Below are 24,333 nucleotides of genomic sequence, written 5' to 3'. Positions count from 1 at the left end.
TTTAGAAACAGTACATCTTTTGATTTATGTTAAAGAGTTTTTTTGTTCTTTATTGTAAATTGAAAATGTAAATTCACACAAAAATAAACTTTTTTTGTAAACTGAAACATTGTTTAATAAATTTATTTGATGTTTTATATTTACTGAAAATAAATTGACATTTTAAATATAGCAAAATGCCTTTAAATAGTTCTTGAAGGAACACATTTGACATTGTTAATGGACAAATTATCTTGTCATTCTAGTGGTACCTTCATGGATAAGAATTGTACCTTTGATGAAGGTACAATATTGTATCTTCAGGTTTTAAAAACCAAAGGTACATTTTGGTTTCCCATGGTACAAATCATGTCCTTAAAAGTACAATCTGCAATTGTACACATTTGTTTCTTTGTCTTTAGGTACAATTTAGTTCTATAAAAAGGTACTTTCCCAGTGACAGGGGTTTGTACACTCTTTGGTACAACATTGTACCATTTTTTTCTGAGAGTGTAGGAGTAGACGTTAAAAAATATATAATTAATGGGAAATTTATTAAATAATATAAATGATTTTTATTAACTTCTGGCTGCAGCCATATGTGATCTATAGCTGATTAACCATGTGAATAGATGGACGATAACAGCCTTCTAAGCCTACCAGTAGGTGCAGAAGGCCCCTACTGGTCCATATCTATCAGTTGATAACCACTGATTTGCCCAATTAATCGAATGATAACGTTCGAATCGGCTGAAATAGGGCTGTTATTATTAATTTTGTGACCTTTTGTCCACTGCACTTTCTGGTCTTAATATTATAATACATTTGTTATATAAATCATATTTTTTAGATAAAAAATCTAAAATGTCTGGTTGCATTACGGTTATAAACATTTGAGTCAAGTTCAACTATACTAAAAAGAATTCCCCTCAAAAAGGAGCCGTTTAACTTATTTTTAAGTTCTAAAGTTACTGGTTTTAATTTCCCAAACTATTCATCAAAATATTCATCAAAGCAATGTCTTGTTTCATCTTTCTCTTTAAATTCTTATTCAGTTATTCACCTCTGATGTAGACATCATCATCAGCCCTCATAAACCACTCATATTTATCCAGATAATGGTCGTGCATGTACTTCAGCATCATGAAAGACTTCTTCTGAGGAGGGTAGGAATCATCCACCCCAGTCAGCGAGATGACTGGCACTGGGATTGGCAAGGGCACCCTCTCAGAGCCCTCACTGGAGAAGAACTCCACTCGGCCGGGGATACTGGGGGTCCACGTCCTGTAGGCAGCCACGGCCCGGGAGGCCAGGTACTTTTGTGCTGTCATGACCCCCACATACAGAAAGCTGTTAGCTGGAGGTATAGGTCCCGCTGCATCACTACTGTTCCCTGTCCTGTACAGCTCCTCTTCACCTTCATCACTGCCTTCCTGACTGGAGAAGAGCGGCTGCAGCTGCTTGCGTCTGCCATTGGTTGACGAGGTACTGTGGGCGGTGTCTGAAACTTTAGCCTGAGCCCTGGCATTACTGTAGTATGTGCAAACTGAAGACCTTCTGTTCTTCACACTGGTCTCCACAACTCTGGGGACAACCAGCCACGACGCGGCTGTGAAGCCCAGAAAAACCCCCACGATGACGCTCACCAGCGGTCTTCTGGACCTGAGGGCCATCGCACAGTCAATACAGCAGATTAGTCATACACAACAATCTCCTCAAATTGATATGGGCATACTGGAGTGAAATGACCGACTGTGATTATCTAATATCTGCAAAGTGCGTTCGCGTGCAAGTCGCGCGACCTGAAGGTAAGTGCTGTCCCGTTATACGCGAGGTAAACATCTTTCAAATGTATCGATCACAATGTCTATGGGATAAAATCCATCCAAACGTGATCAGTTCTCTCTTGTTTGACGCGGAAGAGTTTCTTATAATTCTTTCGGTCGCTGCCAGAGGCACGTATAATCCACATCACGCGTCATACTGTAACGTTTACAAAGTTGACGCTTCCTTTTCCATGCAAGAAACGCTCGCGTTGAGCTGTTCTCCGCTGAAGACACAGTTTCTTCACCTCAGTGTAAAAATATACTCCATTCACATAAGCATTCTGCTGCTTCAGTGTCCACAGACTCGCCATTTTACTCACAGTTTGACGCGAGGAAACGGAACTTTTCCTTCTCGTCTCTGAAGCATTCTAGTTTCTCCGGTTTGAGCCTCTGGGCGCACTGATGTAACGGGACAAACGCGCTCTGCTTCGTCTAGTCGCGGGGCGGAGCAAAGCAGCTGCTCTTCCCAAACTGACGTGTGCAGGGAAATCCAAAGAAGGTACAAAATTTAGTGCTCTCGGTTGTGTTTTGACTTTAAATGTTTTTTTGATGCATATGTTGTTAAACAACATGTCTTAAAATGCCATTACCCATTGTACTAGGAAATCAAAGACAAATTAATACGTTTTAAAGGATTAGTCCACCCAAAAATTTAAATTTACTTACCATTTACTCTTCCTCAAGTGGTTCCAAACCTATATATGTTTCTTTATTCTGTTAAAGACAATAATAAAAAAATAATAATAAGATAAGCTGTAAACTGTAACCACTGACTTCCATCCTAGGTAAAACAAACACTAAGTAATGTTTTCAGCTTCCTTCAAAATATCTTCCTTTGTCTTAAACAGAATAAAGCGACACAAACAGATTTGGAATAAATGGGTGTGTAAATGATGGCAGAATTTGACATTTTGGGTAAACTATCTTTTTAAGTGATGAACTGTAGCCAGCTTATTGAAAGGGGTGGGTTTTTTTCCATAAAAGACCTTAGACCTTTTTGCAGTTATTTGCCTCATTTTCTATTTAATTATGAGGTTTAAATACTACATTTTAAGCACATTTTTTTTTTGCTGGATTCGCTTAATAACCAACACTTTTTGATGAACAAAAAACATTTCCAACCATTTTGCCAAACCATGCTATTTTACCTTTTTAAGTGTTTATTTACAAATGTGCATTTAAACAGTAAGTTTTATATTACATTTTTATAAATAATGTTGAGATTAGCATTTTAGATAAAAAATAGAATAAAGAAATATAAAAAGATACTTATTTTTAAATTATAATTTCATTATTATCTATCATTAAATTCTTTTTGTTAAAACTTGTTTTAAATTAAAAACTAAAGCCATATGCAAGGAAACCACACTAAAAAACCTGTAGTTTCTGTCAGTAATGTTATTGTTGAGATTATCAGAAAAAAGAGGAAAGAAATATGAAAAGATTCTTGTTTTTAAAATGAAATTTCATTATATATATATCATTTAATTATTTTTAGGAATCTGTTAAAACTTGTTTAAAATGAAAAACTAAAGCCTATATGCAAAGAACCACAGCTGGAGTGCCTGAAAAAAAAAGTAAAACAACAGCTGTTAAATTACAGAAATTTACCAAAAAGTAGGACAATAAATTATAGAAATTTCCCTAAATTTAAATTTCTGGTAAATTTCTGTAATTCAACCTCTGTTTTTTTTTTTTTTTTTTTTTTTTTTTTTTTTTTACAGTAAATGTCTGTAATTCAACGGCTGTTATTTTACTTTTTTCCGGCATCCCGGATAGCTTCAGAATTTATGATAGCATAAAAGATAATCATGGAATAAAAGAGCTCATATAGGGGACCAATTCTGGACCTTTGTCAGTTAGGGGTGGGTCTTTCGAGCCACCCAAACCCCCCTGGATACGGACCTGCCAATAATATTTATAGATTTTGGGAAACATATTTGGAGTCATTAATGAAGCTACGTTGAATTTATTGAATGGCATTTCACCTTGAGATAATCCATGTCATGTTGAGAGGATTCCAATAATGGCACAAACATAAATCAACACAAAGTATACAAACTAAAACAGCATGCAAACAAACAGTTCAATTTACCTAAAGTACCACCCATAATCTACAGCTTGCATATATTAAACAAAGCATGTGCATATGAGAAAACACACAATTTACTGTAAAAATATTTTTACATTTTAAAAAACTAAAATGAAAAATTATGTGCAAGATATTTTCAAATGAGAAAATAAATCAGGCCTAAAGAGACAAAGAAATGTAATTGATCTGTTAGTTAGAGAAACTGTTTTGATCAAATCGAGCTTTATATTGAAATAACCTCCATTTATTGCCATATCGTCACCTTAGAATTATAAGGTTCTATCTGACATTTTTGTCAAAATTGATTTATTCACATATTCTTATTAAATGACAACTTATTTACATTATGTGATGTTTTTTATATAAGTTGATTACATTTTAAGACTTTTTGTTTAAAAAACAAGAAAAAGTCGAACTCTAGCTTGGCCCTATAAGGTTCTTTCTATGAGTCAGCATTTTTAATGCACCGATTAGCAGTACAAACTGCAATGGTTTTTAATGGGCCGATTAGGATCAGCTTTTTTTGTCATTTCCCCGGACTGCTCCATTGACAGCAGGAAACACCAGAAAGACAAAATCACACAAAATCAGAGTCGACTAAATAATACACCACACAAAATTGGGAAGAAACCTAAAACTGAAAAGATGTGTGTAAATGTGATGACTTGGAAGCATATTTTGACATTATTATATATATATTTTTTTTACATTGTTAAAACTGTTGAAACAGTTATTAAAAGTTTATTTATACATTTATCTATCTATCTATCTATCTATCTATCTATCTATCTATCTATCTATCTATCTATCTATCTATCTATCTATCTATCTATCTATCTATCTATCTATCTATCTATCTATCTATCTATCTATCTATCTATCTATCTATCTATATATATATATATATATATATATATATATATATATATGTATATATATATAAGTTATTGCTTTAATGTTAAACATTAAAATGTATTATAGAGAAATTGCACTGACCTAAATTAATAATAATAATAATAATAATAATAATTATTATTATTATTATTATTATTATTATTATTATGCACAAAGTTAATTAATTTAATCATTTTAGGAATGCCACTTAAAATTATTAAATAAATGAACAATTTGCATAATTGTATAAATTAAGTGAACAGTTTCAAGTTACAATGGGTTTGCTCATTTTTTAAGACACTCACTTTTTAAAAAGCAGCCTAACTAATTCCTTTTTTTCAATATTTACAGTCTAACTGAGGAATATACAAAGTTATGTGTTTCTTGTGAAACATGCGATTGAGCCTTTTTCAAGCTATAAAATGAGATGCACAAAAGCAAGTAGAGCTCAAGCTGGTAGTTATTTTAGCTTTCAGAAATAGCAGAGCAGTGGTTTGCTCAAGATAATCACTCACAGTACTTACAGTTAACCTGACAGCTTAGCCATTCAGTGTTGGTGCTTAACAAGGTGGAGTCAAGACTTGACGCCTGACAAGAAGCAATTCACAGAATCTCACACAGAAATATATTACACACACTAAAAGGAATTCTGCCAAAGGGTCACTGGGTTTAAGGGAAAAGAGAGAGAGAGAGTTGTGTGGGGGTAGTAGGGAATCATAGAGAGTTTTAAGCCATTTTCTAAGCATTATTTATTGTTTTTATTGCACTGGCTTACAATGCAGAACACACAAAGTTCTGATATAGCCTATCACTTCGAAAGTGTAGTTTGTACTGTTTGTATTATGACTCCACCTAGTGTTGATTTGATGCATTTTAAATCTCCAGACATTAAACATCTCCACAATTCAATAAAACGATCCCATCTAAATTAAACATTTAAGTAAAAGAAGTAATATGGACTTGATGACAAATCATCAACAGGTCAAAAAATACTAATCTAAATAGGCTGGTAGTAATTTATTGACCAGGTTTGCTATTTAACATGATATAACTTCACATAGATGTGATTCGATATCTAGTTAAACAGCATCTATTATACTGTAGGTCAATGTCAATTTGAACATAATACATTTTTAATGTTTTAAGTTGTTTTCCTATCAGTTTAAGGCATTTATTTAACATTTTTATGATTAAGAGATTAAATAGCACCTAATTAATAATCATTTAATTAATAATATTAAAAATGTATTATGTATGTATGTTTTAGGCATGGGATGATAACCATATTCAAGGTATACCGCTGTTTGTAAAATTTTCTGTAATACCTTTCCTAAGGTATGTTTAAGATTTTTAGAACGACAGATTTTTTCTAGCTAGCAGAAAAGTTATCCAAGGATGATGTTTTAAGTTGTGAAGAAATCTGTGTTTTTAAATCTAATGAAGACAGCAGAAGTCAATGATTCGTTTGATTTGAGTCTGACATGTTTACTGCTCCAAAAAATTATTTAATTGTTTCACAAAATAAAATAGATTGTGTTCAAAGGGGAAAATAAGTTGTTTTTTACCCAGACATTAAAAAAAGAACATATATTAGTGCAGGAATCACAATACCGTAAAATCGTGAAACAGTGATAGTTTTATCCAAGGTTATCATACTATCAGAATCTTATACCGGCCCATTCTAGTATGTTGTAGTGTCCATTCATCCTTCAACTGATTTTTTTGAAAAACTTGCTGGATAAGTTGGCGGTTCATTCCGCTGTGGCGACCCCAGATTAATAAAGGGACTAAGCCGACAAAAAAATGAATGAATGAATGAATGAATATATATATATATATATATATATATATATATATATATATATATATATATATATATATATATACACACACACATATAAACATCTTTCTGACGAAAGAATAAGGCGGTTCAAAAGGCAAAAGGGGAACATCCTGATAGTAGTAAGATGTACCTAATAAAGTGGCAGGTGTGTGTGTGTGTGTGTGTGTGTGTGTGTGTGTGTGTGTGTGTGTGTGTGTGTGTGTGTGTGTGTGTGTGTGTGTGTGTGTGTGTGTGTGTGTGTGTGTGTGTGTGTGTGTGTGTGTGTGTGTGTGTGTGTGTGTGTGTGTGTGTGTACACATCTAGATTGTAGAGCAGGGTTGTTCAAACTTGAGGGCTGATGTCCTGGAGAATTTATCTCCAACTTGCTTCAACACACCTGCCAGGAAGCTTCTATATCTAATAAGAGCTTGATTAGCTGGTTCAGGTGTGTTTGATTTGGGTTGTTATCACTGTCAGACAATTAACAGATGCAATTTAGCTCAAAAGCCTTTCAGACAAAATAATGATTATACATATAATTGATGTGAAGTGTTTGCTGTTGTTTAGCTGAACTGTAAGAATGTAGGAATGGATGCAGACTATAGACTACACAGTTGGCATGGCTCCATCAGTCTCTTGATTGTTTTACCACTATTGGCACAGTAATAATGATCACGACAGCACAAACGAACAGAGTGATGAATGCAAATGTTTTACAAATTTTGTTCCTCTTCATTTCAGCAGCTTTCTTCTTGAGCAGTGAGTCGTAACCAGGGGTATAAAGATCTTCCAGCCAGAAGCTCAGATCTCTTGGGTCTTCCTGAAAGACATAAATTTCAGTTGACTAGACTACCCTTAAAGCAAAAGCAGTGTTTTATATTTTACCCACTCTTTCAATAATGAAGTTATTTTTAAAATGTATGTGAAAATGATATATCTTTATTAGGTACACCTGTCCAACTGCTCATTAACGACAATTTCTAATCGGCCAATCACATGGCAGCAACTCAATGCATTTAGGCATGTAGACATGGACAAGATGATCTGCTGCAGTTCAAACCGAGCATCAGAATGAAGAAGAAAGGTGATTTAAGTGAATTTGAACGTGGCATGATTGTTGGTGCCAGATGGGCAGGTCTGAGTATTTCAAAAACTGCTTATCTACTGGGATTTTCACGCACAACCATTCCTTGGGTTTACAGAGAATGGTCCGAAAAAGAGAAAATGTCCAGTGAGCGGCAGTTCTGTGGACGCAAATGCCTTTTTGATGCCTGAGGAGAATGGCCAGACTGGTTTGAGCTGATAAAAAGGCAACAGTAACTCAAATAACCACTCGTTACAACCAAGCATGCAGAAGAGCATCTCTGAAAGCACAACACGTCCAACTTTGAGGCGGATGGGCTACAGAAGCAGAAGATCACACCGGATTCAACTCCTGTTGGCTAAAAAGAGAACTGAGGCTATAATTCGCACAAACTCACTTAAATGGAACAAGAGAATAGAAGATTGGAAAAACGTTGCCTGCTCTGATGAGTCTTGATTTCTACTGCAACATTCGGATGGTAGGGTCAGAATTTGGTGTCAACAGCATGAAAGCATGGATCCATTTTGCCATGGCACACTTTGGATCTATTAGTACCAATTGAGCATCGTGTCAATGCCACAGCCTACCTGAGTATTGTTGCTGACTATGTCCTTCCCTTTATGACCACAGTGCACTCATTTTCTGATGGCTGCTTCCAGCACGATAACGCGCCATGTCATAGGCATGGCGCGTTATCATCTCAGATTGCTTCTTGAACATGACAATAAGTTCACTGTACTTAAATGGAAACTGAACTACAATGAAGACGTGCCAAACACGAAGGAAATGCCCCTGGAGTTTGACGTCATCCAGCTGTGACACTTTCACTATCCCGCGTTCTGAAATGATTCCTCAAAGCAAAAGTGCAATTTGTAGCAGCAATTTTGCACACGGCATGTCTCAATAATGAAACCAGAAAGAAAAAACTGTTTTTGACATTTCCCCTCAGTCGTTTGAATCGTTGCATGGATTGCATCATCAGATTCTGCATTTCTATTGGTTCTTAGATTGACGCATATCTCAGCGGCTGTCACACTGCAGTGAAGTGTCTGAAAACTGTTAGCACTGCAAGAACTTCATCGAAGAGAAAATATGATCTCAACGAGCACTAAGCAGCTGTCTGTGAACATGTCAAACCAACAATCAAAGATCACTCATTTTAGCCTAGGATTTCAGGAATCTTTTAGAATTTCCCAAATTTGTCACGGATGACAAAAACGTGGCTGAAATCTCACAGTGTGAGCAGGGCTTTAGTCATGTTTGCTCCTGCTTTGACCATTGCCTGTATGACTAAGCTGTAAATGACTAAGCTGTAAATAAATTGCGTCTGGACACTCAACTTTGCTGAAACTGGAATTTATGGTTATACAGCCATACAAGGCCATATCACCCTGCAGCCCAAGACCGGTTACTCACTGAAGCTAAGCAGGGCTGAGCCTGGTCAGTACCTGGATGGGAGAACACTAGGTTGCTGTTGAAAGTGGTGTTAGTGAAGCCAGCAGGGGGCGCTCAACCTGTGGTCTGTGTGAGTCCTAATGCCCCAGTAAAAGTGAAGTGGACACCTCACTGTCAGTGAGCACCGTCTTTCAAATGAGATGTTAAACCGAGGTCCTGACTCTCTGTGGTCAATAAAAATCGTGAAAGAGCAGAATTGTAACCCCGGTGTCCTGGCCAAAGTAGGCCCTGACGATCATGGCCTTCCAATCATCCCCTTTCACCGAATTGACTCTATCACTGTCTCTCCACTCTACCAAAAGCTGGTGTGTGGTGAGCAGAGGGAAGGCAGAGGGAAGGTTATGGTATTTTATAAAAGTTTATGAGGGCAAATAAATTTGTACAAAATATTGAAGTGTGCAGATACATTTTTAGGTAACTAATGGGATATGCTTTAAATCATTTTCACACCATGTCTTCTTTTGTCATTCAATTGTTTATTTGTCTCTATTTACTGATAACATACCTTCATATAGTCTGCCAGCTGGCCATGTGAAGTGTGTCTGTCATAGTCCTGAATGGTCCAGGAGGGTTTGCTCTTGTTCTCTTCAGTCTGAATGATGTTGATGTGAGAATAGAGAGGGTTCTGCTTGATCTTCGGTTTCAGAGTTTGAGGAGTGATGTGTTTCTCCAGCTCTTTGTCTTCAAACATATGACTGTCTCCTGAAGCCTTTTCTTCATTTCCTCTCTCCCTGCCCTTCGCAACAAAGCACAACACACAATGAGAAATGTCAGCGGGACAAAATCAATACAGTCATGCTGTGCAACACCTCTCTGTCGAATGCTGTAATTACAGAAAAATGTAAATGTATTGCTGAAAGTATATTCATTCCTGTCTGAAGCTCTCACATGTAATTTATGCAGTCTAATTACACACGCACACACACACAAGACTCTGGTGACATTTTCATGTCAAGTACATCAGTTCAAAAATTAAATCAGTGCCTCCAAAAAGGTTAATGTTCTATCACGTTTGAAACAAATTAAATATTCCCCCTACACAGCCCTGAAGGGCCACTTTTTGTAGATTGTAGCTTTGACACTAATTAAACACACCTGGACAATTTAATGAGAGTCTTTAGTATTACTAGAAAATTCCAGACTGTTGTGTTTATACTGGTCAGATTCAGTTGAGGACTCAAGCGGGACTGGGCTACCCTGACATGATTTAAAATACAAAATATGAGCCTTTCATTTTACATTTATAATGTGTGAACAATTGGGACGACCAAAGTGATTACTTGGAAATTTTGAGTCATTTCTATCATTTAAATTTGAATGAAAACCTGAATGATTCTCTAAAATAAAGGAAAATCATTTGAACAACCCAACCAGATTCGACAATCGGTAGACACTTACAAAGGCATATTTATGGACTTGAAAGGATTTTTATTTGACCTGTACATTTAATTTGAATTCTGTTCAAATACTTGAGTAAATGGGTGTTATCAGTGGTTATCAGTTGATAGATATGATTCAGTAGGGGCTGTTATCATCCATCTACATAAGTTGTTCCTTAAACTGTGGTACATGTACCACTAGTGGTATGCAGGCTTCCTTCTAGTGGTACGCGGAGGAATGAAATATGTCATGTACATGCTACACACATTTCAAAATTTACCAAAAATGATGGATATAATATGCCATATATGACATATAGCCTATATTTCTGAGGTAATCTGCCACGTTTTTTTAACTGTGCAGAGTTGTAGCTGCTTTACTGGGCCTACTACGCTACTGTATTTCAGTAATGCTCATTTTGTTGGTACTTAGAGAAACAATTTTTTTCTGAGGTGGTACTTGATGAAAAAAGTCTGAGAACCACTGGTTTACATAGTTATTAAGCTATACTAATAGAGAAGACTCCAGATCCAGATCTGTTTTTACATTACTATGACGGTTCGGTTTAAGGTTGGGGTATGGGCAGACACTAATAAAATACAATAAATGGGAAATACGAGTTCAGTCAAATGAAAATATACGATTTTAAAAATGAGGCGTGGCACCCAATCCCACCCCTAAACCTAACCGTCATTAGGTAATGAGCAAATTGTACTAAATTGTACGTATTAGATCATACGAATTAGCCACTAAATCAAAAAGTTACGAATTGCTGTAAAATTGCATTGGGTTAATCGATTATACTAATAGAGAAGACTCCAGATCCAGATCTGTTTTTACATTTCTTTGACGGTTGATTTTAAGGTTGGGGTAGGGGCAAATATAAAAAATTATATAAAAAATATATTATGCAGCCTCTGTCGCCCTCCTGTGGATGGACAACGTCAACCGTCTTTGGTCCACTCAATGCGGCTAATGGCCCGCCGAATCACTGCTTCTCAGAAATTATAAATATTTTAAGATAGGTACTATATTTAACTGCAATCTAAAACAAAAACAGTTTTTGCAATCTAAACAACTGCATTCCCGACTAAAAAAGCCCAAAAAGTACATTATGTTGCCCAACTGCAGAAATATTTGTCAAACTGTCTTCTGCTTGCTGTATGTGTGCAGAGTAATAAAAAGGTGAAGGATTAAGAGGCTGGACTAGTGCTGTTATTGCAGAATATCTCACGGCACGACAGAACTATTGTATATATATATATATATATATATATATATATATATATATATATATATATATATATATATATATATATATATATATATATAGTTTACTATAGTAAAAGCTAAAGTATACTATGGTAATTACTATTAGTTTGTTACTAATGTTACTACATTATGTAGAGTAATTCATTAATGAAAAGTCAGAAGTATACATGTATAGTATATATAATACAATGCTTATTTCTTAATATTTTACTTTACTATAAATTACTATAGTATTTTAAATGTGTAACACCTGGTTTTATTGGATTTTTGTTTTTGCTGTCATATTCTATCATTTGTTTCTGTTTAGTGCAGCATATTATTTGCAAATATATTTTTATTTGTAAATAATTGAACTGAACAATAATGCCTCATATGTGTCATTGACAGTTTATTGATCACTAAGACATGATTGACTTGCAAAAATAGCTGAGATGTAGCTACTTTGGCCAAGTAGCTTAGCTTGCTACATTTTTCAGACAGATTTTAGTGTAGTTAGGCTGCATTTTAAGTAGAGTAGCTAATATCAGCTTATTACATTTTTCAAGTAGCTTGCTCAACACTGGGTAATGCAAGTCATTTTAGTCAATGAACATCTTTGAAACACATCTCAGGCAACTATTTCTGTCAAATATACACTTTTTTCTAAAACCCAATTATTCAGTAGGGTTTAAAATACTTTGCTTTATCATATATTTTGTTTAGGAATTGCTGAAAAGTGCTGGTTGTTTTCAGCTGCATTGCAGCATGCAGATTAAACATCAGATATGCTCTGATGCGATGGTTGGGTGGAGAAGTTGGACTTGGTACAATAGTCTTTTATAAAGTAAGCAGCATAGTATATTGTTAATAAATTCAAAGCATTTGGTGAAAATTAAAGCGCTGCTGGTTACCCCTTTTGTTTCTTGTTAGTTAGCAGTGTTTCTCAACCACATTCCTTGAGCACAACCAACACTATATGTTTTGGATGTCTCATTTTTCTGTCACACCCATTACAGGTGTTTCAGTCTCTGTTAATGAGCTGATGATCTGAATCAGGTGTCTGGTTATGGAGACATGGAAAATGTGCAGAGCTGGAGGTCCAGAACGTGGTTGAGAAACACTGAATTGCAGCATAAATATAATCTAATAAATCAAATGGTGCTTGTTAAGCCAAACTTTTTTTTTTGTTCCCTTTCACATGAATAAAATAGTAGAGTAATTTATTGTAAATTCTTCAGTATTTTTGAGCCATATACTGTAAAAAAATATCTGTAAACAGTTTCCATATTTTATGATCAACAATTTCTTTTTGATTTATTTACTGTTATTGATTGCATTATGGGACCTTGATCTCTGCTTTGTCAATGTTTGATGTTGAAGAGTCAAGTCTACAATTTAATATAGTGACTTTTTATTGATATTTTAGTTGTTTTGATACACTATAATAAATCATATATAAAGAAATAAATCTGTAAAATAACAGAAAATGTACTGGAGGTTTATTACATGGTTTTGTAGCATAATATACAACACCAACTGTTAATAAATGTTAATAAAATTCATTTATTATTAAACTTTAAAGGTTAAAAGTTGTTGGAAAAAAGATCATAATGCAATTCTAAAGCATAGTTAATTGTGGGAAAATAAAAATTTGAAACATGAATCACAAAATATGAAAACGTTTTACAGCGTAGTAAAGTCTACTATACTGTATATATTATAGTATTTTCATACTTAGTTACTGAATGCTATATTAGCCTAAATATATACATTTACTGTATCTATGGTGAAGTGATAATCTGTAATAAATAGTTGTAGAAAACTTGGATTATTTGTTTTTATTAACCTATAAGTCAAATGACTTTTATTGATATTTCAGTTGTTTGAAATGTTATAATGTACTTTAATAAATAAAATATAAAGAAATAAATCTGTAAAATAACAAAAAATGTACTGAAGTTTATTACAGGGTTTTTGTGGTGTAATATACAACACCAACCCAGACAATATATCACTTAAAACTATTAAAATGTTAATAAAAGCCTCTTTTTGAAGCTTTTTAAGATTAAAAGTTGTTAAAAGAAAAATCAAGGTCCCATTGTGCATTTTCTTAAGCATAATTAGTTGGAAACAAATACAAAAAAATAATAAAAACATGAATCACAAAATATGAAAACTTTTTACATATACATTTTACTTTATACATATATATTCTATAAGATACTTTAGATTTCACTGCAGTAAACTGTGGTTTAATGTAGTACAATATACACTATAGCCTAAATAGTAGTTGTAGCAAACTACAGTATTGGGTTATTTGTTTGAATTAACCCACTAAACTATTTTAGTTGCTTGAAATGTTATAATGTACTATAATAAATAATATATAAAGAAATAAATCTTTAAAATAACAGAAAATGTACTAGCAGTTTCTGTACCATAATATACAACACCAACCCTAACAATATATTACTTTCATCTATTAAAAATGTTAATACAAGACTTTTATTTTATTTTTATTTTTTTTACTTTTTAAGGTTAAAAGTTGTTTGAAGAATGATCAAGGTCCCATAATGCATTTCTAAAGCATAATTAAGTGGGGAAAATAAAAAATAAAAACATGAATCACAAAATACGAAAACTTTTACAGTGCAGTAAAGTCTACAGTATTATATTGTATAGTATTCTCACACTTAGTTATTAAATACTATATATGCCTAAATGTAGTATTTACTGTATCTATGGTGAACTGATAATCTGGAATAAATTCTATAATATACTTTAGATTTACTGCAGTAAACTGGTGTATTGTTGTATAATATACATTATAGCCTATGGTAGTTATAGAAAATTAAAGTGTTGGGTTATTTGTTTTTATTAACCTATAAGTCAAGATTACATTTTAACAAAGTGACTTTTATTGACATTTTAGTTGCTTGAAATTTTATAACGTATTATAATAAACAATATATAAAGAAATGAATCTGTAAAATAAAAGAAAATGTACTGGAGGTTTTTTTTAACAAGGTTTTTGTACTATAATATACAAAGCCAGTCCAAACAATATATTACTTTAATCTATTTACAATGTTAATAAAAGTCACCTTTTTGAACTTTTTGAGGTTAAAAGTTGTTGGAGGAATGATCAAGGCCCCATAATCCATTTCTAAAACATGATTAATTGGGGAAAATTAAAAATAAAAACATGAATCACAAAATATGAAAACTTTTTACAGTGCAGTAAAGTCTATTATACTGTATAGTATTCTCACTTAGTTATTGAATGCTATATAGGCCTAAATGTAGTATTTACTGTATGGTCAACTGATAATCTGTAAAAATTCTTTAGTGTAGATTTTACTAGAGTAAACTTTGGTATATTGTTGTATAATATACAATATAGCCTATATAGTGGTTGTAGAAAAGTTTATATTAGCATTTGTTTATATTAGCCTACTATTGTAGTTGTATTACCAATAATTCAGAATAATTCAAGCACTTTATATCGTTCAAAAACTTTGTAGTAGGCTATTTGCTAAATTTACAGCATAAACTTACAGGAACGCTATTATTACAAAAAATAGCTATGCTGTAAATTCGGTTTGCTTATGATGGAATTTGCTTGCTGTAATCTATAAGCGTAAGCTTCATTTCCAGGAAATTTTTTTTCCCACAAAGCAGCTCTCACGTTCTCCTTCCCTGTGGCAGCCTGAGTCTGTATGCTAACAGAGTTTTACCTGGGAGTACATCCTGTTGTGCCACTGCCGTTGGCGAGACAGTGCAGCGCCAATCTGAAACATTCCATGTGTAGCCGGCAACATTCCCACATCCAGCTGAAGGAATTTCTCTGGATGATTGTTGTTCGGCAGGACGGCTATGTCCATTTTGTGACTTGCGTAAGGCTGAAATGAGCCTTACTGACTCTGATCTCATTGAGAGATTAATTATTCATGATGTAACTCTACCTGATACCTACTAGTGAAGGGCTAGTGTCACACCTACAACTACCCTACCTGACAAACGTCGTCACCTATCCAAGTTTTAGGAACTAGTTGATCATTTGGTATCAGAAGTGGCTTATATGAAAGGTAAAGGATTACGCTTATTTCACCAAAATAAAATATGATCATGTCTTGATTTTTAATTAGGACAGTAAGGTCTGACTTTGCTTAGGCAAAAGTCACAGAAATAATGTTCAGTATAGAATCTTAAGTCAATGGTGCAGTGGATACAGAATTAATATTGTGTATGGCTCTCATGAGCTTGGGCGACTGCCTCCATCTCTGCAATGACTCGAATAACTTGCTAATAAAGTCATCTGGAATGGCAAAGAAAGCGTTTTTGTGGGACTCCCAGAGTTCATCAAGATTCTTTGGATTTATCTTTAATGCCTCCTCCTTCATCTTACCCCAGACATGCTCAATAATGTTCATGTCCGGTGACTGGGCTGGCCAATCCTGCAGCACCTTACCTTCTATGCTTTCTGGAGCTTTGATGTGGAGGCTGAAGTATGAGAGGGAGCGCTATCCTGTTGAAGAAATTGTCCTCTCCTGTGCTTTGTAATGTAATGGGCTGGATTAAAATAGCTACTATTCAGCAATACCTGTTTCTTCCAGCAGGTAGGAGTGGCACTGTTGTCACAAGGTGTTTAAAAAATCCCGCCACAGCACTGTCATCATACATTCATTATTTTGAGGAGCTGAAGCTGATGGGGTAATAATACAACTGTTTCTCCAAACTAAATAGTTCTAACTACTGATGAAGCTTAATATTTGTTTTCATAGTATTAAAAGTGTGCAGTTTTGGTAAAAATAAAATAACTGTAATCAATAAAATGTGCATCATTTCAATGTAAATACATGTGAATTAGTTAGAAAATTGTACTAGCTTTCTAGATATGATATAGATATCTACACATATTTATCTAGATATGATATAGCCAGTCACTGTTTCTGTTTTTGTACAGTTCCATATGTTTTTGTAATCGTTAAATCACAGTGAGTTTATGAATCTAGCATATTATTTTCTAGCTAAGTTATATTCTACTGTAACACGCTATATCAGTTAGCATCGGATTATAAATCAACTTTATTCTTATGAAAATACCTAAGATGGCTGGAAGAACACATATAGACCATTTATTGTTGCAGTCGTGTAAATGACCAGTTAAAGCCATTTTGTGTTTATTCAGATCTTATTTTCATTCATTCAACTACAGCAATAGCTGGATTCCTTTTTCCATATTAGGGATTTCCTGGAATGTTCTGCTACTTTTGTGAGGCATATTTGGAATTTCTGCTCAAGTGTGAATGAATCAGGCATTACATGCATTTAAAGTGCTACACTGTCCACATCAACCTATTTTGAGGAAAAATGAAGAAAAATCTCCCCCTAAAGAAATCTGAATCAAACATATTTCTAGCATATAGCTTTATTTAATAATTTTTTGTACTATTTTTGATACAATTGTTATTATATTAAAAATAGTAGCCTATAGAATGTCAATATTTTTGCAAGGTATTGAATTTAGAAATTCCAGTATCTTGACAACACTACACCTTAGTTAATCACTCGGTCCAAATGAACATGTTTGTAGCTTTGTATCACATTGCATAGCAACTCACACCGTAAAATAAATCATATTTTCAGATTTGAAGACATGCAGAAAATTACATTTTCAAAAAACACACAGAAACTGCAAATCAGGAGGTGATGATAGGCTCAAGAGGTCTGATATGGCTCATAACAGACTAGTAAAGAAGAAGTGGGTTAATTTATCAATGTTTTTTCCTTTTTGATGTCACAAAGCTTCACAGTTTATTGTTAAAAAACTGTCAATTCAAAAACCCTTTATTTATTTTATTATTGAACCATTTATAATCATATTATTAAGATTAGAAATCACCTTTTGAAAGTGGGGGTATTTTAGCAGGGTGAATTACAACTTCTTGTTTGGGGGGAAGGGAGGGAGGGCTTCTTTGGGGCTAAGCCCCTTATCCATTACGACCCTAGCAAAGCCCCTGAACTGAAATATTACCTATAATATTATAGCATAATAATATGCTATATCAATATAGCAAGGAATGACCCCTAAATTGATCTGCATAAATAACACCATCTTTTAAAACATGAGATTTTGTTAAATGTATTCGTCTTAGTTTTTTTTTTAAGTTGCAGCCTTTTTATTTTTATTCTGTGTTGATAGATTCTGTAATAAAGTAACTTCTGAAATTGTCTTATTTTGTTGTCTTAATTTTTTGCACCACATTATGAAGAGCATGCAGTGTGTGAGTGTTTGTCTTTAAGAATTTTATAAGTTTAAGTCTGCAACACAGAAGAGCACAAGAAATAAAGAACAGAGAGAAATTAACTATAACATTTATTGTTATAGTCTTTCCATTTTCACTTGGTTTTGTTATTATTTTTCTTCTTATTTACTTTGTTATTGGTTTATTTTTATATTTTATATGTGTTTTCTTGTTTGGTTGCAGGTTGTAGGACATTTTCCATGTCCCACATGGGTGAAGAAAGATGAGGTGAGTGTTTTTAATGGCTCATTAGTTTGTCATTGTATGATGCTGCACGATGTTTGACTAATATGAAAAAGATTGTAGAAGTTAACATGTCACAAAACAGATTTATTAAACAATATATTCCTTAAAACAATTATATAGATGGAAAACTACAGAGATGCTCAATAAAAACTGCAAGTCTCGATTGAAAGTGTGAGAAAAGTGAGCAGTAAAAGTGTTTGCTGTGTGTGAATTATAATTTAGCATCAAGCCGCTCCAGACCCAGGAGTGCTGCTTTTACCCAGACAGCAGCTCTGGATACAGACACACGGGACGGCACCGCTGAGCTTCCTGGTTTTTTGGCTCCTCTGCCTTCACATTTGGCTGATTCTGCATCCACAGACCAGAGGAACAGCAAGAGGAAAAGGCAGTCCACCTCATCCAGGAGACCAGCCAAATGCTCTTGCAGAGGTCAGCACAGCTCATCTTGCAGATCTCATGGCTCAGTTAAGAAATGATTTGTCATTGAAGACACTGCAGCATGTTTCCTCTTTTCTCTTCATTTCTTGTGCTCTTCTGTGTTGCGGATTTGTACCTGAAGGGCCCGCTGCTGGGACGAGGTGGATTCGGCTCTGTGTTTGCTGGGATCCGCAGGTCTAATGGACTGCCAGTAAGAGATTTTCTTCCATCCTACATTAAGACATGCTTTAGAAATGTTGCTGTCAGTAAATGTCATGTGTCACCATCAGGCAGGTGTGATTTACTCTGTCTGCAGGTGGCCATCAAGTATGTGTCGAAAGACCGGACCCCCGAGAGACTGAAAGTTGTAAGTTCCAGTATGAAATATGTTGTGTTTGCTGTGTTTGATTCAGTCCTGGATATAATGGAGGGTTTGTCCTGCAGGACGGTCAGGGTCGGCTGCCGCTGGAGGTGGCATTGATGACCCGTGTCACTTCAGCTCCTGCCTGCCCCAGTGTCCTGCAGCTGCTGGACTGGTTTGACCCTCCCAGACGCTACGTCCTGATCCTGGAGCGTCCGGCTCCTTGTCAAGATCTCCAGAGCTTCTGTGAGGAGAACGGCTGTCTGGACGAGCGTCTGACCAAGAAAGTGCTGGTGCAGCTGATCGCAGCGCTGAAACACTGTGAGAGCCGTGGTGTCCTGCACCGGGACGTCAAGCCAGAGAACCTGCTGGTCTCCACAGAGTCCCAGGACATCAAGCTGCTGGACTTTGGCTGTGGAGATGTGCTGAAGAGATCGGCCTACAAATACTTTTCAGGTGAGTTTGAGTTACTGAAGGAAACGTTCAGTTGATGTTTGTGAACTTCTGCTGATCAACTAAAGGGAATTTGTCTGTACTGGAGCATTTTAAGCAGATGTTTGTGGTCTTCTTGTGTCTCTCAGGCACTCCTGCATTCGCTCCTCCAGAGTGGTTTCGCAGACGTCACTACAATGCCACTCCAGCTACAGTCTTGTCAGTAAGAGTGACGCTCTACAACATCCTGTGTGACTGTTTCCCCTTCAGAGGCGCACGGAGGGTCACATCCAGAAGCAGACTGACCTTCCCTAGGAGCTTGTCAACAGGCAAGAGATTCAGACACATTCAAAGAGGGTATGGCGAGCGAGCAGAAGTGTGTTGCTGTGTGTTTCTGAAGACGGTCTTGTGTGTAACAGAGTGCCGTCAGCTGATTCGCTGGTGTCTCAGTGCAGCGCCGGCTGATAGGCCCAGTTTAGATGATCTTGAGCACCATCCCTGGTTGCACTGAACAGGTGGCCAGTGACACACTTATCTGAATCCAGAAGTCATGGCTTGGGTTGTATTGTCAGGTTCAGTGAAGATAAACACTGCCAATGATTTGTAGAAGGAGAGCAGGAGTGGCAGAGGAACTGAGGAGAACAGATGCTGTTCCTGAACTTACTCTGCTGCGTCTGTGAGGCTCTGTATCAAGCTAGAGAAGCCGAAGTCACAAATACACACACACACGCACACTAGCTAGTCTATAATATCTATAATATGACAGCAACAGGAAAAGTGTCAGCAAGACAATAAGAAAGTTGTCTAAGTCTTAGATATGAAATAAGTCCAGTAGGTGGCGACAAACATCACTAAATAACACATTAGGATGAGCTAGTGTAAACTAGCATAATGTGTTTTAATTGAGAACAGCAGAAAAGAAAAGGGAAACAAACACATAGTATAAGAAACAAGGTTATTAACATCCTGTCCAATTCTGTGCTCAAAAAATGAACAATAAAATGTATTTTATGCCCAGTTGCAGCAGTTACTTTGGCATTACTGCTTTCATCTAAATATAGATGTAGCATTTCAAAACACATTTACAGGCCATTACACACCACACAGATGAACAGCAACAAACAAGTCTGTTGGAGTTTGTAGGTTCAGTGTTACCCCTGTTGGTGTGTGTTGCCGTTAATCTGTTGGTTTTCACACAAAAGCATCCGTGTGAATTGGCCTTAATGTCCAGTAAACTGGATGTTCAATGTAGCAAAGCGAAGCATTAGCCAATATTGGAAATAACTTGAAACATGAAGCCGGTTAGACCTGTACAGAATGTATAGATGGCTTTTAATACAGTATATTCAATAAAACGTCCAATAAATTTTTGATATTACTGATGCATTTTAAATGTGTCAGTGACTACGTTAACATGTGCACGAATAACAGATTATTTCCAATAATCAGAGTAAGGGCTTAAATGCAACATTACATGTCAGGAGCTTAATTCTGTTTACTGTACATCAAATTTCCATTATTTACGTTATTTCCAATACTTTGTGGTTATTTTTCTTACTGATGTTATCCCCGTTTCACTTCACAGCACAAATGACAATTAAAGGGGACCTATCATGCAAAAATCTCCTTTATGAGGGATTTAAACACAGTCCTGTGGTGACAGTGTGCGTATTTGGCCAGCCGTTATTGGTAACAATTAATTAAAGGGGTGGCCTACTGAAATATAATATTTTACACTTTAGTTTGTGTCTAATGTATCTGTGTAAACATAAACAACATCTCTGAATGTAATACACTCAATGCAAAGGGAGACATTGGCTTTCACAGCGTTAGCTTAGCAAAGCCTACAGCGAACAAAGTTTGGGGACTAAAAAAAATACATCCAGGTTAATTAAGTCATAAACCCCACACCCCGCTTACTGAAGCTATTTCCACAGAGCGTCTTCTGTTTCTGTATTTGGGCTTCCACATAGAGAAGTGCTTACAATTTAATTTTAGTTATGTTTCAGAGAATTATAAAAAAGATATAGAAACAGATACATCTTGCATTTAAATCTGTTAAGCTCAAGTGCATCAGATTCATAACTACCACAGTCATGACTAATCTATAATGGTAATACTATGTCTGACTTACTGTTGCTCTTTAAAACGCATGTTACTGTGCAATTCAAATGAGTCTGATATGTTTTGTGGTCTGTGTCAGCTCACGCATATGATCTGCTTTTTGCTGTCACTCTCCGGGCTAAATCTGGCCATACCTGCATGCTGTGGTGATTCACATGACATTAACGCGAAAACACCTCAATCACCCCAATCACCCAAAAGAAATCATACTTATGATCTATCCCTATTAACAGTAGAACCAATATGATCATGTTTCTAGAACTGAATATAATCGTATCTCTCCGGACACGCATCACTCACCTGTCAGTCAGTCAGTCAGTCGGTCAGTCAGTCTGTCAGCACGTAACCTCAAAGGGTTTAACAAATAGCGCACATCACTACTATGGTTACAGAAAAAGTTTGTGCTGTTATAATTCACTTCCCTTTTAATACGTTTTGGTGCAATGATATTCCGCTATCAAAAACAACAACAACAACGACTAAATGTTTTGAATGAGAAGCTGTAATGTAGCCATGGAGGGATGCATTTTGGTGTGGCGCCCCGCCATGGAAAAATGAATGTAGCAGGAACCATGCTCTTAAGTTCTCTGTAGTTGTCTTGACAACACATCCCCTGTGCAGCATCCCGTTCCCCCGCCTGTTCAGTCCACACTTTGACGGTGTGCCACTGTTCTCCTCTTAACCTGCAACTTTACGTCGGAATTTTTTTAAACAAAATTTACACACAGTGCGATGTTCAGACCCCACTGCGTTAACCCCATCAGCTAAACTCTCCCACTCTATTTTTTTTCTTTTCTTATTAATTCCGGAGGACAAACTTGCAAATAGCACTGTTTCTCTCCTGTCTACCACCGATAGGAGCACCTCCAATTCACATTCTGAGAAGTTTCTCTTCTTGCTTGCTGTTGCCATTGCTTTTTCAGTTGGTTTTGCTAGTGGAGTCATTACCATATTCATACGGGGGAGGAGGTGGGGAGGGGTTTTGAGGTTGTGCACGTGCACTCAGTTTCACGTTAATTCGGATGTACAAAGAGAAAATACGTGGGATTCCGCTTACGCAGTGTTTCATACATCTGATTTATTTATTTTTATTTTTTTTACCAACTACGCACATTTACAGCTTTGTCCATATTAAATGTTTTAGTATTAATCCAAAGTAAGTCTTCGTACATGAGGCCCCTGGTGTCTGGCAGAGTATAGCTCCAACCCTAATCAAACACACCTGAACATGCCAGCCAAAGTCTTGCAATAGTTTTGTGTTGAGACAAGTTGAAGCTAAATTCTGCGGGGACACTGGACATCCAGTACCCATATTGCTGACCCCTGCACTAGCATTTACATAAAACACAAATGTGTAACCTTGAAATCTCAATCTTTGCTGCATTAATCAGGACAACCAAAGTTGGAAACACTTCCCAAAACACAACGTAGTTTGAATTGCATCTATGCTCATGTTAATTGGTCTGTTTCTCCTTATCCCAAGGTTCACGTAATTGTCGATCTGGCCCATATCCAGAGCAGATGGTTGTTGTGGTCATCGATGAGTCAAAGCACATTCCTGCAAAGACCCCAGTGACAGACAAGTCTCTGCACTGATTCCGTTGGCTAGTCTGAACACCCACTCGATGACCTACTAGGATCTACACCTTCTCCACGATGGATGCTTACCGTTTGCAAGCCCTCTAACACCCAGAGCTCTGCCCTTGATGTTTGGCCAGAGGAGAAATGGTTGCCCCAGTTGAACCTGGCTTCTCCCAAGGTTTGTTCTCCTCTTTCATCAATTGTAGGACTTTTGGTTCCTTGCCACTGTCGTCTCTGACTTACTGAACCAAATTAAAATCAACTGAACTTTAACAGTGACTGTCACAGATAGGCTGTGACTGACTTTTATAAAGAAAGATAGTTAGCATGCACTAACTCACACAAACCATTTCCACTATACACACAATTTAGATGCCGGCTGAAAAAAACATCAAATGCACTGTTTGTGTGAATCCTTGACAGTTTTGTGTGATTTAGAAATGCTCCATTTATTTCTGCAAAATCATTATTGCTGTTTATTTTTTTTTATTCAGCTTAACATTTGATTACTTGGTTTAAAATTTAAAATAAATCACATCATACTTTGTTGTAGTGATGTGACGTTGTGCGCCGAGGCTTCGAAGCATGTATAAAAAAAAACGATACATCTCGCAGTGAAGCATTGATTCATCCGGAGCTTGATTCATTTTGCCATCATCACATGATCAGTGACGTCTGAAGCTTCATTCTCGCCTAACAGTGACATGGTATTAAACATCAGCATTCTACAGATACTCTCTTGCCTGCCTAATTTGCTGAAATATTCTTTAAAGTCTGTTTGAAATCCAAATTTACATAATTTTGCAAAAATAACCCCTGGCCCTGACTCAATATTGTTTCAGTTGAAAGTACATAAACAAACTGAAATAAAAGTCCAAGCAACTCTCAGTTCATGCAGACTTTAAGCATTGTTCCATTAAATTGTTTAACTGTAAATGTTGTTTTTCACAGTGATCTTCGGTTGCATTAATAAATGCACTTTGCATAATATGCACATACTTGTTCTGCCATATAAACATAGTTTTCTTTGATGACATCATGCACATTAAGAAACAATAAAAGATTATTCCATAACATCTTT

The 24,333-nt window shown here is 35.8% G+C and overlaps 3 protein-coding genes across 10 annotated transcripts in view; 1 reads left to right on the top strand and 2 right to left on the bottom strand.

The window, feature by feature from the left end:
* Positions 1–1,719, bottom strand: part of chsy3 (chondroitin sulfate synthase 3) — a gene marked incomplete at its 3' end in the record, with an annotated part of 15,432 nt that extends 13,713 nt beyond the window's left edge. Inside the window, 1 exon segment of the mRNA NM_001089348.1 lies at positions 1,043–1,719. Within this exon segment, the coding sequence (NP_001082817.1) occupies positions 1,043–1,652 (610 nt within the window).
* Positions 1,546–24,333, top strand: LOC110440067 (serine/threonine-protein kinase pim-3). Of its 8 annotated transcripts, none has more exons than XM_073914550.1 (8): positions 1,546–1,787; positions 18,275–18,319; positions 18,560–18,766; positions 18,897–18,965; positions 19,049–19,121; positions 19,199–19,571; positions 19,697–19,876; positions 23,155–24,333. In XM_073914550.1, exons 3-8 carry the CDS (start codon positions 18,753–18,755, stop codon positions 23,265–23,267), a joined length of 822 nt encoding a protein of 273 aa, XP_073770651.1. In that variant the 5' UTR covers positions 1,546–1,787; positions 18,275–18,319; positions 18,560–18,752; the 3' UTR covers positions 23,268–24,333. The 8 variants fall into 8 exon arrangements, with proteins under 8 accessions (XP_073770651.1, XP_073770654.1, XP_073770655.1 ...); XM_073914553.1 differs by having other exon boundaries at positions 19,045–19,121; XM_073914554.1 differs by having other exon boundaries at positions 19,071–19,121; positions 23,155–24,148.
* minar2 (membrane integral NOTCH2 associated receptor 2) lies at positions 6,927–15,735 on the bottom strand. Its single transcript, XM_068223932.2, has 3 exons — positions 15,521–15,735; positions 9,658–9,888; positions 6,927–7,433 (listed from the first exon to the last, which is right to left on the bottom strand). Exons 1-3 carry the CDS (start codon positions 15,665–15,667, stop codon positions 7,242–7,244), a joined length of 570 nt encoding a protein of 189 aa, XP_068080033.1. The 5' UTR covers positions 15,668–15,735; the 3' UTR covers positions 6,927–7,241.

This window comes from Danio rerio, chromosome 10, assembly GCF_049306965.1.
Source record: "Danio rerio strain Tuebingen ecotype United States chromosome 10, GRCz12tu, whole genome shotgun sequence".
NCBI lineage: Eukaryota > Metazoa > Chordata > Actinopteri > Cypriniformes > Danionidae > Danio > Danio rerio.
This window is presented reverse-complemented; position numbering and strand designations above follow the sequence as displayed.